The sequence below is a fragment of the Girardinichthys multiradiatus genome, chromosome 18, assembly GCF_021462225.1.
Source record: "Girardinichthys multiradiatus isolate DD_20200921_A chromosome 18, DD_fGirMul_XY1, whole genome shotgun sequence".
Taxonomy (NCBI): domain Eukaryota; kingdom Metazoa; phylum Chordata; class Actinopteri; order Cyprinodontiformes; family Goodeidae; genus Girardinichthys; species Girardinichthys multiradiatus.
The window spans coordinates 17,678,030-17,693,096 of record NC_061810.1 but is presented as its reverse complement, the minus strand read 5'-3'; the positions used below and the strand labels follow the sequence as shown (position 1 = coordinate 17,693,096).

General features: G+C 39.9%; 1 protein-coding gene across 2 annotated transcripts in view; it reads left to right on the top strand.

Moving 5' to 3' along the window:
* The window catches only part of dscamb (Down syndrome cell adhesion molecule b), a 164,797-nt gene extending 152,809 nt beyond the window's left edge, over positions 1-11,988 (top strand). Inside the window, exons 28-33 of one of the 2 annotated variants that reach the window (XM_047392202.1) lie at positions 1,106-1,136; positions 1,359-1,474; positions 1,555-1,719; positions 4,335-4,535; positions 4,962-5,264; positions 10,645-11,988. In XM_047392202.1, coding sequence (XP_047248158.1) covers positions 1,106-1,136; positions 1,359-1,474; positions 1,555-1,719; positions 4,335-4,535; positions 4,962-5,264; positions 10,645-11,159 — 1,331 coding nt within the window. In that variant the 3' untranslated portion in view covers positions 11,160-11,988. The remainder of the gene's footprint in view (positions 1-1,105; positions 1,137-1,358; positions 1,475-1,554; positions 1,720-4,334; positions 4,536-4,961; positions 5,265-10,644) is intronic. The other variant, XM_047392203.1, reaches the window with a different exon arrangement.
* Positions 11,989-15,067: the final 3,079 nt, after the last annotated feature.

Genomic DNA, 15,067 nt, shown 5'->3' with positions numbered 1-15,067 from the left:
AGTGGAAAAACACACTAGAGGCTGATCCAACTTTGATGTAATGTCCTTAAAACAAGTCAAAATGAGGCTCAGTATTGTGTGTGTGGCCTCCATGTGCCTGTATGACCACCCTACAATGCCTGGGGCCCTGCGGCCCTCCAAAGAAATGCCACCCCACACCATTACTGACCCACTGCCAAACTGGTCATGCTGAAGGATGTTGCAGGCAGCAGATCGTTCTCCACAATGTCTCCAGACTCTGTCACGTCTGTCACATGTGCTCAGTGTGAACCTGCTTTCATCTGTGAAGAGCACAGGGCGCCAGTGGCTAATTTGCCAATCCTGGTGTTCTCTGGCAAATGCCAAGCGTCCTGCACGGTGTTGGGCTGTGAGCACAACCCCCATTTGTGGACGTCGGGCCCTCATACCATCCTCATGGAGTCGGTTTCTAACCGTTTGTGCAGACACATGCACATTTGTGGCCTGCTGGAGGTCATTTTTGCAGGGCTCTGGCAGTGCTCCTCCAGGCCCTCTTTGCACAAAGGCAGAGGTAATGGTCCTGCTGCTGGGTTGTTGCCCTCCTACGGCCTCCTCCACGTCTCCTGGTGTACTGGCCTGTCTCCTGGTAGCACCTCCAGGCTCTGGACACTACGCTGACAGACACAGCAAACCTTCTTGCCACAGCTCGCATTGATGTGCCATCCTGGATGAGCTGCACTACCTGAGCCACTTGTGTGGGTTGTAGAGTCCGTCTCATGCTACCACGAGTGTGAAACCACCACCAACATTCAAAAGTGACCAAAACATCAGCCAGAAAGCATAGGTACTGAGAAGTGGTCTGTGGTCCCCACCTGCAGAACCACTCCTTTATTGAGTGTGTCTTGCTAATCACCAAAGATTTCCCCCTGTTGTCTATTCCATTTACACAACAGCAGTGAAATTGATTGTCAATCAGTGTTGCTTCCTAAGTGGACAGTTTGATTTCACAGAAGTTTATTTACTTGGAGTTATATTGTGTTGTTTAAGTGTTCCCTTTATTTTTTTGAGCAGTGTATTTCCAGTTCTGTACTTTTACAACTCTGACAGGGCTATATATGGTATTAACCACCTCTTTGCTGACTCACAGATGCCAAAAGCCTGGCAGAAATGCTGATGAGGTATGTATTCCTAATTTTGATTTGTGCACGCTCATTTGCTTTTAGACAGAACATAAATCACACTGCAAGCCAGAAGTACAGCCCCTTTCAGTAAAAATCAGATATATTGTGTTGGTGGTCCTTTTGCCTTCATTCAACTTCTTAGCAGCTTAAGTGGAACTGAGTTTGCATTTCTGCAACACAGAAGTCACACAGCTGAGGAGATTTTTTTTCTCTCCACAGTAAGAACACACGGACGCCAGACACGGTGAACAAACAGCAGCAAACACTGAGAATGCACATTGACATCCCCAGAGCCCAGCTCCTCATTGAAGAGCGAGATACAATGGAAACAATCGGTAAAATGCAGGGAGTGAAACCTGCCTTTGCCATATGCTCCATACTCACCGTTTCCTAAACCCTGCCTCCTCTCTCTTAGATGACAGGTCCACTGTGCTGCTGACAGACAATGATTTTGGGGAGACCAATAAGCAGAAGTCTTCCACAGTGACCCACACAGTCCACTACCAGTCTCTGTCCCAGGCCACTGGGCCCCTGGTGGATGTATCTGATGCCAGGCCTGGAACCAGTGAGTCCCACCATCGTCAGTGCTCAACATTTACTTCCTTTACTACTAACAATGTGTCGTTGTGTGTTAGTGACAATAACAAAGCTGTTGTATGCATAATGCAATGATTTAGTTTTATGTGGTTGTTCTGCATATGTGAATCCTACATATAGTAACTTGCGGAAGTGTTTACATTCCTGAAACTATGTCACATTTTGTCATGTTACAGCCACAAAACTCTAACGAGTTTTACTGGGATTTTATGTAAAGACTAACACAAACCAGACTTGATAAAAATTACCTTCAGAACTCACCTAGTTGGTAAATGGATTCCACTGGTGTGCAATTTAATCAGGTACCATGGTAAGCTGCAGAGATTTACAGCTCAGATGGGAGAGTGTGTTGACAGGACAGCCATTAGTCATACACTCCAAAAAGCGGGCCTTAAGCAAGAGTGGCAAGACGTCGTCCAAAAGCCAGAAGATGTCCAGATATAAAGTTTGCCATAAGCCATGTAGAGGATGTGGCGAACATGTAGGGGAAGGTGCTCTGGTCAGATGAGACAAACATTTCGCTTTTTGGCCTACATGCAAAACACTGTAAAGTGGAAAACTAGATTGTACATGACCCTGAATGCACTGTCATCATCACATAGTGGTGGGAACATCGTGCTTTCAGGATAAACTGCTAAATACAGGGTAATCCTGGAAAACCAGTTAGAGGCTGTAGAAAACTTGACATGGGGCCAGAGGTGGTAACCGCGTCTAGGTCCCAAGCTGAAAGCACCTCCTTAAAGGGGCCACCTTCCTATATAGTGTCCTGTGATGTCAGACTTGGGACACCCCGTCATATCAGCCGCAGTGCCCGCTGGGATTTGTAGTAGCGGACTATACTGGGATACAAAATGGCCAATGACGTTGGAAAGGCATAGTGGCGTCCAGCAACGTGCAAACGGTCCAATACTCAGCAAACAAGTGGTCCAACACCCCAAAGCATTTTGTTCAAAACATTATAAGGTGCACCTACACTTACACCATTATAAGGTCTAAGCAATTAATTCCGCAAATTAAAGTTGGTAAAAAATGTTTTATTCATTCTTTTTTTATAAAAGATTTGCAGATGATATACCAATTCACCTTTATATAAACATATGTGAAAGCATGAAGGGCATAGAACGATGTTTGATCTATGTAAAAAGCACCCAAACACTGGCACAAACTATATGCTCATCCAAGTCTAACACACAGCTGTTAACACACAAGCAAAGAGCCACATGACTGGTTCATTTAACCTGACCAGTGTGATGTAAACTCACATTGCTCACTTAGATCTTTCTTCTCTTTGTGGTAAGTTCACAGCCTCTATCATTTTGTACCTCCATCTCTGCTGACTAAAGTTACCAGCTTTATTCTTGTCTTTGCATGAACCTGGCCTCAGACCTTTCTGAATGGTTTTATTATCATCACCTCCTGCAGCGAACAGGGCACCAGCAGCATGTCTGGGTCAGGCTGAATGAGACAAAGGTTCTAGGTTTAAGTTTGACATTAGTAAAAATATTTGGTGAGTCCAGAAAAAGTATGCAGGGAGGCAGAAATGTATCAAAAGAGATTAGCCAATGTATCCTTCCACCTAAATATTACATGTAATCAGTGTTGCATGAATATCCTGCCAGTAAAGGTTAAGAAGTTCCAAGATATTTTTTCATTAAACAAGCAAACAGACTCAAAGTGACTTTAAATAATGTTCCACACAAGGTTAATGGGGGGAAAAAGGCTCGATGACCTACTGGCTGCAGTCTTTACAACCAACTTCTTGAAAATATAGATACTATGGTAGACCTGTTGCCAAATCAGCTGCACAAATGTATTCAGAAAACATTAAAGATTAGCCTTTTACAAACTTAGGGAAAAAAAAAATAAAATAGTTGATTTATTTTTAAGATAGATGGAATCCAGGACCAATTGAAATTTTGTCAACTACTAACTAGTTAGTAGCTATTATTATAGTCTATATCGTCCAAAATGCATATTATGTTTGAGATTATTACCAAAATATATGTCTTCTTCATACTTTTTTTACTCCAAGCAGGAATCCAGGCAAAAAATTCCCTTTGGTTTTTATTTTTATAAATTATCCTAAAATATATATATATAAATATCAATAGAACAAATTTCTGGTATTCATACTGTTTATTTGATAGGTTTTAATATCATGGGTCCACTGGTAGGTGTAGGTATCATCTATTAAGAATGTGTTTGGGAAAACATGTCTCTATTGGACAAATTGTTGTGTTGGTTTGTACCTGAATGGAATAAGTACAATCTGACGGCGACAGAGCAACTGGGAAGTTAATCAATCTATTGCTCACTAAATTAATTTCTAAAATATATTTAGTAAATTGGACTTATATTTACTTTGATTACATATATTTAAAGGTATTTGTATAGCTGGGTTTGCATGTCTAGCCCCCTCACAGCACCATGATTTCCATTGCAAAGCACTGTTTGGACTCTTAAGTTGAAATTGTGTAGAACTTTTACTTATATATTGATTGGTTATTCAACAAGTGCAGAAGTAAGATGATTTTCATCTGATAACCTAATATTAATTGAACATAAATACTCACAGTTTCCCCCCCTAATCTACGCTAGATCCCACTGCCAGACGTACTGCCAAAGCTGGTCCTGCTGCAGCACGGAGCCGCTATGCCAGCCAGTGGACTCTGAACCGGCCGCATCCCACCAGCTCCTCACATACGCTGACCACTGACTGGAGACTCCCCACACCACGCGCCGCTGGATCTGTGGACAAAGAGAGTGACAGCTACAGTGTCAGCCCCTCACAGGACACAGGTAGAACCGAAAGAGATGGAGAGTAACACCAGGAAATCACACAGAAACAACATGAACTCAGTCTGTTTTTTTAACAGTTAAAACAACGTGGCAGAACTTGTACTGTTTTTGTGAAGTTGTGAAAAAAACTGATCTTATATTTTCATGTTTGTTATGCAAAAAATGTTGGATTGGTACTTATTTAGTTTTAAAGTCAAACTTCATAGAGCAGCCTTGCTTAACATTTTTATGCTATACATGTGACTCCATCTTGAACCCACGTCATTTATCTTTACTTTTTACAAAATGGGTTTACTGTACTGTACAAAATAAATCCCCTTAACCAGCAGAATATTACATCAAAATATACCCTTCGTTCTAAAGAAATATAATGCTACACAAGATAATATGTGTCACCATACAATGTGCTCCTCTTCTCATCATAAGATCGTGCCCGGAGCAGCATGGTCTCAACAGAGAGTGCATCTTCCACCTACGAGGAGCTGGCCAGAGCCTACGAGCACGCCAAGATGGAGGAGCAGCTCCGTCACGCAAAGTTCACTATCACAGAGTGCTTCATCTCTGACACGTCATCCGAGCAGATGACAGCAGGGACCAACGACTACACCGACAGCCTGACCTCCAGCACACCATCGGAGTCTGGCATCTGCCGCTTTACCGCTTCCCCGCCCAAACCTCAGGATGTTAGCAGGGTCATGAACATGGCCGTGCCCAAAGCACACAGACCAGGTGAGGAAGTGGGAGTTTGGACAACAACACTAAGCATGAAGCCAGTTATAAGGGAATGGTTAAGATCAAGGAAGTGCCAGAATGGCCCCGTTAAAGTCTAGACCTAAGTCCAATTGAGAATTATTGCTATCAATCCAATGTTACTGAGCCTTAGCTATTTTGCAAAGAGAACTGGAAAAGATTTTAGCATCAAGAAAACTGGTGTTCTTTATACGTTCAAGTTAGATCAAGTTAACTAAAGTATACTTCTTAAGACAAAGTAATGTAACATAATTAAAAAAAAACAAAGAGCAATGAGGTTGAGCTGAAGATTAAACCGTTTTTGCTTGTAATTGTTTTTTGCATGTAATGTATTTTTTTGCATGTAAATTATTATTGCAAAAAAACAAAAAACAAATGACAGGAGAGTATAACCATAAAGCAGCATCTTTAATTTTTCACAAGGATATTTATCTAAGCAGTTTGACAATAAACACTTTTCTGTTACTTATGTTATCCATCTTTTTGCATGGCAATCCTCAATAATCTGTCTACAGTTCTTTTAAAGGAGGAAAATAGATGGCAACACATTTGATTAGCTAGTTAATAGCCTGTCTGTGGAGACTCCTTAATTAACTTTTGCCTTGCATCTTTGTTAATTGAACTTGGTTTAGTTTTGTATCCTGTTGTGTATCTTATTAGTCTTCAGACATCTGCAGCAAAGTCAGGTAGAGACTCATTAACCATCACTCAATATATATTACAAGAGCTTTCTGTGCCTTTAGTCGTATTATTTATCTGTAGCTTTCCCCCCTAACAGAAAAACTAAGCCTATTAGACATCATAAAATGATAATTAGGACTTGAGGTTTTCCTACAGCAATCCTGGCATATGTTTTATTGTTAGGGAACTTTTTCCGCTAAATTATTCCTGTTTCATAACTACACATTAAAAACTTGGTCTCAAAAGCCGAACATTACTGTGCATATGCAGTCTAGTTGCGGTCTTACCTTAGATGACCCTCAGCTCCTCTTGGTAAACCCATCAGTTACTTGATCCAGGAGCTACACAGAGACAGGCGTCGACCACACACAATGCACACATGACACAAACTGAAAAACACTCTGCTCTCTGACACATGCAGACAGCTCGTCCATCATCCATCCTGCTCTCATGTTATAGTCTGTCTAGGACCTCTGCTGGAGGTCTTTTCTTACGAGGAGCCGAAAAGTACTTTAGGTCTGCAAATGTGCCGGAGGTTTCCCCGTCAGACAGCAGCCGAAGACATCAGATCTCCTTCTTACGTTTCAGGTCTAATTATATTATAAAGTACTGTGCACAGGACAGCAGATGTGTCTAGCAGAGAGAGGGCAGCTAAAGGCTATCTGTCAACCTGATCTCAAAGTATTGTCACTGAATACAAAACAGCACTTTGCTGATAAAGGAGAGACCAATCAGGATAATCACAAGCTCTTTGCTAATCAGACCAGAGTGGCAGCTCTCAGTGAGAAGACTGTGGTGTCACTTTCACTGGAAAGACAAGATTTAGGATGTTTATTAGCTGTTACTGTCATACCGAGCCAGTGACTGAGTTTGGGGTTTGTGGTTTTTTTTACCTGGTTTGGAACTCTGTTTCCCCTTAGTTCTGTGTCTTGTCTTGTTAATTGGTTTCACTCCCTCTGACTCCCAGTAGTGTCACCCACAGCTGTTCTGTGTTTTCCTTGATTACCTGGTCTTGCCATTCATTGGTTGTCATTGCATTTCCTGTTTGTATTTAAATTCTTTAGCTGCCTTAGTTCCCAGCTGGTTCCTTGTTGTGTCTTGTGTGTTGATAAACTGTCTAACACATCGTTGTGTCTAGTTTGGTTACTCTATGTCCTGGTCTGGTTCTGATCCTGCTTACTCCTGATGTTCTGCCTGATATTGTAAGTGAGAATAATTAAAACTCAACTTACCTTCATTCCGCTGGCTCCTAGCATCTTGGCTGCATGTTGGTCCTACCTCCAAACCTGAAATATGACAGTTACATTTTTGTGGTGTTAATAATTCATGTATTACTGCAGTATAAGTAATTTCAGCATTGTTTCAGCAAACATTCCAGCAAAGAATATCCATGGTGCAAGTACTCAGAGGAGTATTTTCATCCATTTTGAGAATTATTTTCCATCCATATTTTTACTGTTCATGGGCAAAACCTTACCTTGAAGACTTCGAAATGAATACTTGTTTTCTTTGGATAATCGCTCAGTTTTACATAGCTGTATACAAAATAATTTACAAAACGTATGTAAAGAGGAAAGGTGCTTTCCTAAACTCCTAAACTGCTAATGTTGTGTTATTTGCATCAAGAGTTCTGCACATGAACCATGTGTTATGATAATGACCCAAACGTGCAAATATATGGGAGGAGGATATGCAAATGTGATGCCTTACCACCTGCATTGCGTATGATCAAACCAGGAACTGATTATGGGTGCTGTTTTTTGCATCTAGATTTAGCGTGTTTGAAATGCAGGTACTAACTGGGACGCAAAAATGTCTGCTGTCACTGTGGCCAGAAGGAGGCATAGGTGGAATGACAGATGACAGAGAGAGAGAATCTTCTGCCAACATATGCAACATATGCCAACAGATGTGGGTTGTCAAAAATAAAAATATTTAAAATTGATGAGAATAGAGGATTTTATGTTAAATTATCTAAGGTCTGATTTGGAGCAATTCACAAACAAAGGCCATGACATATCTTTTACGATAAAACTCCTTGCAAGACTTTTCTTCTTGCATCTGGATCATTCCAGACAAAAGAAAAGGTAGGACACCATTACCTTAGAATTATTTTAGTTTGATTATGGTTCATTGTCTCATCAAGAATCCACTGGTTCAGAGGAGAACCAGAACCAAAAGAAAATAGCAACGAGTATACAATTAATAAATATTATATGTATAATTTTAGCTTTGTATCTATCTCAGTAATGAATGAAAATATTTTACTTCAAAGAAAATTAAACTGAAATAATGTAATATTTTAAGTATATGGGTACAAAAAGGTTTCTTTACAGGTATGAAATGTAAGTAGGAAGGGACAAAATAACAATGTACAACTGATGAATGGGTGTATTGACCCCCAGCTGATATCAGTTGGCTTAATCCAGCCAAGACATAATTAAAACATGCAGCTTATTTCATTTTCTTAGCAGATATGAGAGGGTAATTAATATTTTCGTGTTCTCAATATTGGGGAAGAAATGCCAGATTGTGAATTTGCAAATATCACAACTAAAGGAGTCTAATTAGGGTGTATTACAGTGTAAATCCCAGAGACAGCAGAGTTGCTGGTGTGCCTTACACTAGGTGAGTGATACACCTTCAGCTTCATTGTCATCTCTATTACATTACAGAGTGACCTGAGCTGACCTCACCTGTATACCATGTTATATAGGCCAGAGGCAGGGATACAGCTTTTACTTGAGGCAAAGAGGCTCACCTGACTGAGCTTTAATGAGAAAAACATTCTATACATTTAGTTTCTCTCTGCACAACAGAGGAAGGTGTCATCTGTTGACAGCCATGTAAATGTGTTGTATAACAAACAAACATCAGTAAAATATGTAAATATCTTTCAAACAGAGGAACAACCTATTGATGCATCAGAAATTTCAACAGATGAATGTTTTTTAGAGCACTAAATGCTGTTTAGATGATGCACTTGGTTTCATTGCTGTAACATCCACAGTTTACTAACTGATTAATTTTCAAACTTCATTTCTAATGAGCTTCCAAGGAAACACTTGAATCTATATTTAATTCAATTAACGCTTCAAGCCATTCATCATGTTTGCCGGCACTAATGGGGCTTATCCATAACCAGAGTAATTTATTCATTCTTCCTGTGAACCCAGGAATCTCTCCCCTAAGGTCACACAGAGCACTGAATGTGCAAAGACGACCTTGTCTAAGCTTGCATTAGTGCAGATAGCACACCTACATTATATTAGTACATGTGTGGGCTGTGTATGTGAGAGTGTGTCTCCATGGGTGGGAGAGATGATGTGCTAAGAGCAACTTTAGAGGTGAATGTTGTCTCTCTAATTATGTGCTGATCTCTGCAGCTATGAAATTGTAAAGTGTCAATTCTGTTGCAGCTGTACAGATGGTAGAGCATCTAGTGATCTTGCAGATGTGTACATCTAGAATTATATTTTGAAGAGTTATTTGTGCTGTCTTAGAAACAGAAGATAAAGCATTTAGGAGAAGGGGTGTGCTGGATGTGAAGTCTGCTCATCCTCCCTTCCTTTAGCCTATCTGACAAGATAAAAGAAAACTCATGTTGATTTAACACATTTTAAATTTGACCTGGTTGATTACGCAAGATGTTTTGACAGTTGTTGGTGTCGGAATGTTTTTGCAAAAGTGCATCTAACATGTGACCACAAAAAGGTTCACATTAACCTAATGAAGTATTTAACTTGTGCATATTCATTTAAATCAGAAATATGCTCAGTTAGCTTGCTCTATCCTAATACGAAATATTAACTTTCGTGGCCAGATCAGATTCTGATAATAACAGACAATATAACAAAATACATTCAGTTATCCATTAAGTCTTGCATATTTTGCTAATATAATTACATTAACCTTAACTATGAGAAAAACCGAGGTAATAAGGGATCATTGTTGAAAATGTGTAAAACACAGCCTTTTTTTCTGTGAAGATCATTTAAACTAACAGGAAGGAATTAAATAAATGGTGTCTTGGTGAAACATCCGAACCTGTTTAAAGCACAAATGTGTTTTTCCATCTGCTTCATTGCTAGAATGGTACTCGTGCTTTCTTAGCACCAGTTCATTTTGTCCCCACTTATGCAAGCACTAGCTCTTATAGCAAGGTAGGGTAGAGGTAAAGCAATGTAAAAATCTAAAATTATTTATTGGTTTACATAAATGCTACTTTACTCCACCTTTCATTTCAATGAGACAGCTACTCTGACCAGAAATACTTTACATGTTGTGTTTTCAGTACATGTTTCATTGGGAAAGGTCATTGGTGGTGCACCGCTTCCTACATCCATTTCCTATGTAAACAATCATCAGCCTCTGTTTTTCTTACCACCCCATGTAAAAAAAACAAAATTTATGGGTTCATAAAATAGTATTTTACTAATTATATTGAGAAGTTAGCCCAACTGGAGCTAGCAGTTAGCCTAAAGCTCTGGAACAGCTAATCTGGATTTATAGTAAATTAACTTTTTACCAGAACATCTCTTCAAAAATTTAGAACCAATCCCATTAATGTTTATACAATGGCATCAGTGCTGTTGCTTCATAGTGTTGTTAGTTTTCTCAAACAGCGTAATATTTATTTCTAATGCTGCTTCCTATTTCTCTGTGTGTTGCCTCCTAGGAGGAGAGTTGGTCCACTTGCCGCCCTACCTTCGTATGGACTTCCTGTTGAATCGTGGCGTGCCTCTGCCAGCCCGAGGAGGGGCAGTCAGCAGCAGTAGCGGCAGCAGTAGCAGCGGAGGAGGCGGTGCAGGAGCTGCTGGAGCAAGCGGAGGTGGTACTGGTGCTGCAGGGGAATCGAGAGGAGGCGGAGGAGCCATGGGCCAGGCCTGCCTTGAACCCCAGAGGAGCCGTACCCTAAAGAGGCCTCCTCCGATGGAGCCCACACCCATGGAAGTGCCCTCTCCCAGGGAGGTTCAACAGTGGCAGCCAGGAACTGCCTCTACCCTTCCACATAGGGATGTCCGGGAGAGGGGGGAGGCCCGGGGTGAGGTCCGAGGAGAGGCCCCCCCCTCAGGAGATTTAGCCCAAGCACAGGCTGCCAAGCTCAGCACCTCACAGGAGTCACTGCTGGATTCCAGAGGACACCTGAAACAGAGCAACAACCCATATGCCAAGTCTTACACTCTGGTATAACACTGGGACACATGGGACTGCTTCAGACAAACAGGACTGCTGCAGACACAAACTGAGAGGATGAACAAGAGACAGGCGACTGGCACAGGAAGGACAGATTACCACAACAGAAACTGTTGTACATAGAGCTGTTTCTGACATGCGTCTGAAGTGGATGCTTTTCTTTGACTCTTTTCTTTCTGTCCTCTTTGCTCTTCACTGTTGCTTTCACATGTTTCTTTCTCTCACAACTCGCTCCTGTTCAGAAAAGTTTTCTCTCACAGTTCTTATTTTCTACTTGAATATTCTTTTATTCTAAAGTGACAAAATAAGAGGATTGCCAAAATGATTTATTTAAAATTTGAGAAAGATAAAAAAATACTATTGAATTTATATCAAGGACAATTATAGTCATTATTATTATTAATATTGTATAAAAACAGAAAATATCTAAAAAATAAGAAAGGAAACTGAAGAGGACTCTGAGGCACTGTGCAGGAGAACGTTGCTTTCTAATTTATTTTTATTTTTCATTGTTGCAGTGTAATGTGATTGGGTAAACAGTGGAGATTTTAACACAGCGAAGAGCCTATAGAGGAGGAGGAGGAAGAGTGATGCCAGACAGGACCGCCAATGCTGACCAATCGTAATGTTTTTCAGACTTTCTGACAACTTGCATGGCGACTGATCAAATGACAATTACTAGGAATGGCTGGAAATCCAAAAAAAGATAATTTTGTCACCCTGAGAAATTATACAATGTGAATATATATAAAGAGAACACTTTTATTTGTGGATATTATGGAGAAAATGATTTGGTTAATAAAGTCCTAAGTCTTGTTTGCACAAATCAGAGTTTGATTTATTCTTTCCACAGTTTTGTTATGGGAATAGTTGACAATTTCTCCAGGAAAGAATTGTGGGGTCAGACACTGATGCTGAATGAAAAGGACTGGCTCACAGTCTCCACTCTAATTCTTTCAAAAGGTGTTGTTTGTGGACCTTGCTTTGTGGACTGGTGCACAGCATGAGAAGCTACAGGAAGAGGCCATCCCCAAACTTTTCACAAAATCTGAAAATTTTCCAAAATGTTTTGTTGCAGCAGCAAGATGTCTCTTACCACTTCGTGGCTGAGTTTGTGTTCTTTCCAATCGCTTCCACTTTTTTTATAATACCACCACCAGTTTACATGTGAAAATTAATTGCACAGATGTCATCCTTATCATGGAACCACCCCGAAATTCCCTGGGCTCCTTGAAGTGACCTATTCTTTCACAAATGTTTGTAGAAACAGTCACATGACAAGGTGTGGGACTTTTCATCTGTGGCCATGGAAGTGATTAGAACACCCAAATTGAGTGATTTGGAGAGAAGACCAATACTTTTGGCTACACAGTGTATTTTAAAGGACTAAGTTTGTCATACCTGTTAAAAGTCCAATAAATATTGAACACTCGTGGGAAGCTCTGATTAGAGCCACCGCTTCTCAGCATTAAAACGAGTCACCTGATTAGATTTGTGTATCTGATTAGGATGCCTCATGGTTGCCTCTCTTTGGAGGTTTATTCTGGCATGACCTACTAGGAGGAGACCTGGTGCCACACCCATAACTCAGTGAACGAACTGGCCTAGGAAGGCCTTAGCATTCATAATGTTTGGTTGTCCTTCCAATGATTGCAATGGATTTCTGCAGGAAACATGGATTAGTTCAAAAGATAAAATTACGCTTCTTTGGTTAGTTGTTGTAGATAAAGATGCACAAAAAGGCAAATTAGGTGAGAGCAGGGGTATGCATTGGTCAAATTATTTGACTTTTTGTTCTTTTATTCTAAAGTGACAAAATAAGAGGATTGCCAAAACGATGTATGTAAAATTTGAGAAAGATAAGAAAAAAAATCTTTTGGATGGACTTGGATGGACTGCTTGCATTTGGACAGAAGCTGACAGAGCATGCTTAGAACTAGGGAAATGGAGTTGCTGTGATATCAAATGGTACCAAATTCTTACACATACAGAATAAAGTGCAACTAGATGGGGGATAAATGAAGATCTAACCCACCAGAAAATGTGCAACGAAAGGGTTGTGGAGTAGAGATGTTAAAATGATTAACAATAGGACTATTTCTGCTTTAATGCAGTGAGGATGCCTTTGACAGTCTTCATAGCAATATAAGCTGGACAAACAACAGAGATGAGATGGCAACAGGCATCAAACCCAAACACAGTCTCCAGACTCGTTAACATGAAAAACATAATAACGAGACTTATTCAGCTTCTTTGATTTTCAGCAGTATCAGTTCAAGTAGTTAATAGAAACACAAACAATTTTGAGACCTGGGTGAAATATCTTTTCTTAGCTTTTAACATTCACGGAACAAATCTGTATACATTTTAATAAAACAATATAACTACGTACAATAAAAGACAGACAAAAATATTACTAAAATTTTAAGTCTCATCAAACATAGAATGGCCAATAAAACAAAACACGTCTTTGTTATAATGCTAAGAGTTTGTTGGAGTGATAAATCTTTCAGCTGAAGATGATCCTGATGATCACCGAGGACAGAAACTAATTTACATCAGGGGGGTTTCCAAGTCCTGTCCTCGAGAACTACTATCCAGCAACTTTTAAATGCATCCCTGCTCCAACACAACTAAAAGTTGAAGGATAGCAGAACTTGATGACTGGGCACCCCTACATTTCATTTTGTTTCTGCTTCTTTTATGCTCTTTTAAAAGTTTATATAAGAACTATAATGTAGTTCCATATATTGAACAAAATAACACTGCTTAAATTATGTACAACCTTGGTCTTCAACCAAGGAGCAGCTGAAGTGATTACTTAAGAAAATTTAAGCAGTTTTTTTTTCAGTTAGGAAAGAAGAAAAATAATTTAATGTTTATTTGATCTTGTAGTGAAGATATCCAAAAACACATTACAGTAGGAATTCTTGGACATGAAAAGCGGCTTTGACAAGCACGCCCACCATTTATGTGCAAGTATGTAAGCTTTGTCTTAGTTTTCATCAACAGATGGCACTGTAAAGTAACTGAAATAAGCCTGTTTCCTAAGTGATGAGGGTGGTGACTTTCAAAAGGTGCAAAAACACGGTTCAGTGTGAAAATGATATGTGACAGCCTGCATGGAAACAACAGGAGCAACCCAGCATTCTATTCTATCATGAGTCTGCCTCTTGCAGTTGCACACTGTGCTGAACGTAGTGAATTATTCATGCCAGAGCGTACGCTGGGACGTCTATCAGTTTTATACCAACATGGAGATCCCTATGCTGCCCAAAAATTTGAATGAGACAGCAGAGACTGCATCCACACTAAAACAAACTCAAACTATCTCTTTCTTCAGGGAAATTTATGCAAATAAGGGAATATTCTTTTTTTTTTTCCACCCCAGTTTGGTTTGTGACATAAATCACTAATAATAGAGCTGCCTGTTTTATTCAGCTTGTGCATGCAATGCAACAAAAATGTGCTGCATGCTTGGAAACTAGCTTCCTGATTCAAACTGTATGTATTTTCTGCAAATTGTTCCATGGAAATGGTGGCAGGAGAAATACAACTTACCGTGGGTGGAAATAATTGCAGTTTATTTTTAAATCTGTGGACTCCCCTCGCTGGTGTGTGGTGCTTTAATGAAGATGGATTACCCACCTTGCCACTGAAAATACGTTACTGTTAGGAAGAGACGGGACTGGAGTGTTAATTTGTTACTGCAAACCATTATCACACCTCCCACTGCCCTAAGCAGACAGAATGGTAAACTGAGATGGGCGAACGGAAACAGAGGCCTTTCCCCCATTAAATGTTGCTGAATTTTGTTTCTTTTATTAGAAATAAATAAATGTGCTTCCAATAGGAATGATTGGTTGAATTATATTGAAGAAAGAGGTTTCTTATATACAGGGGTT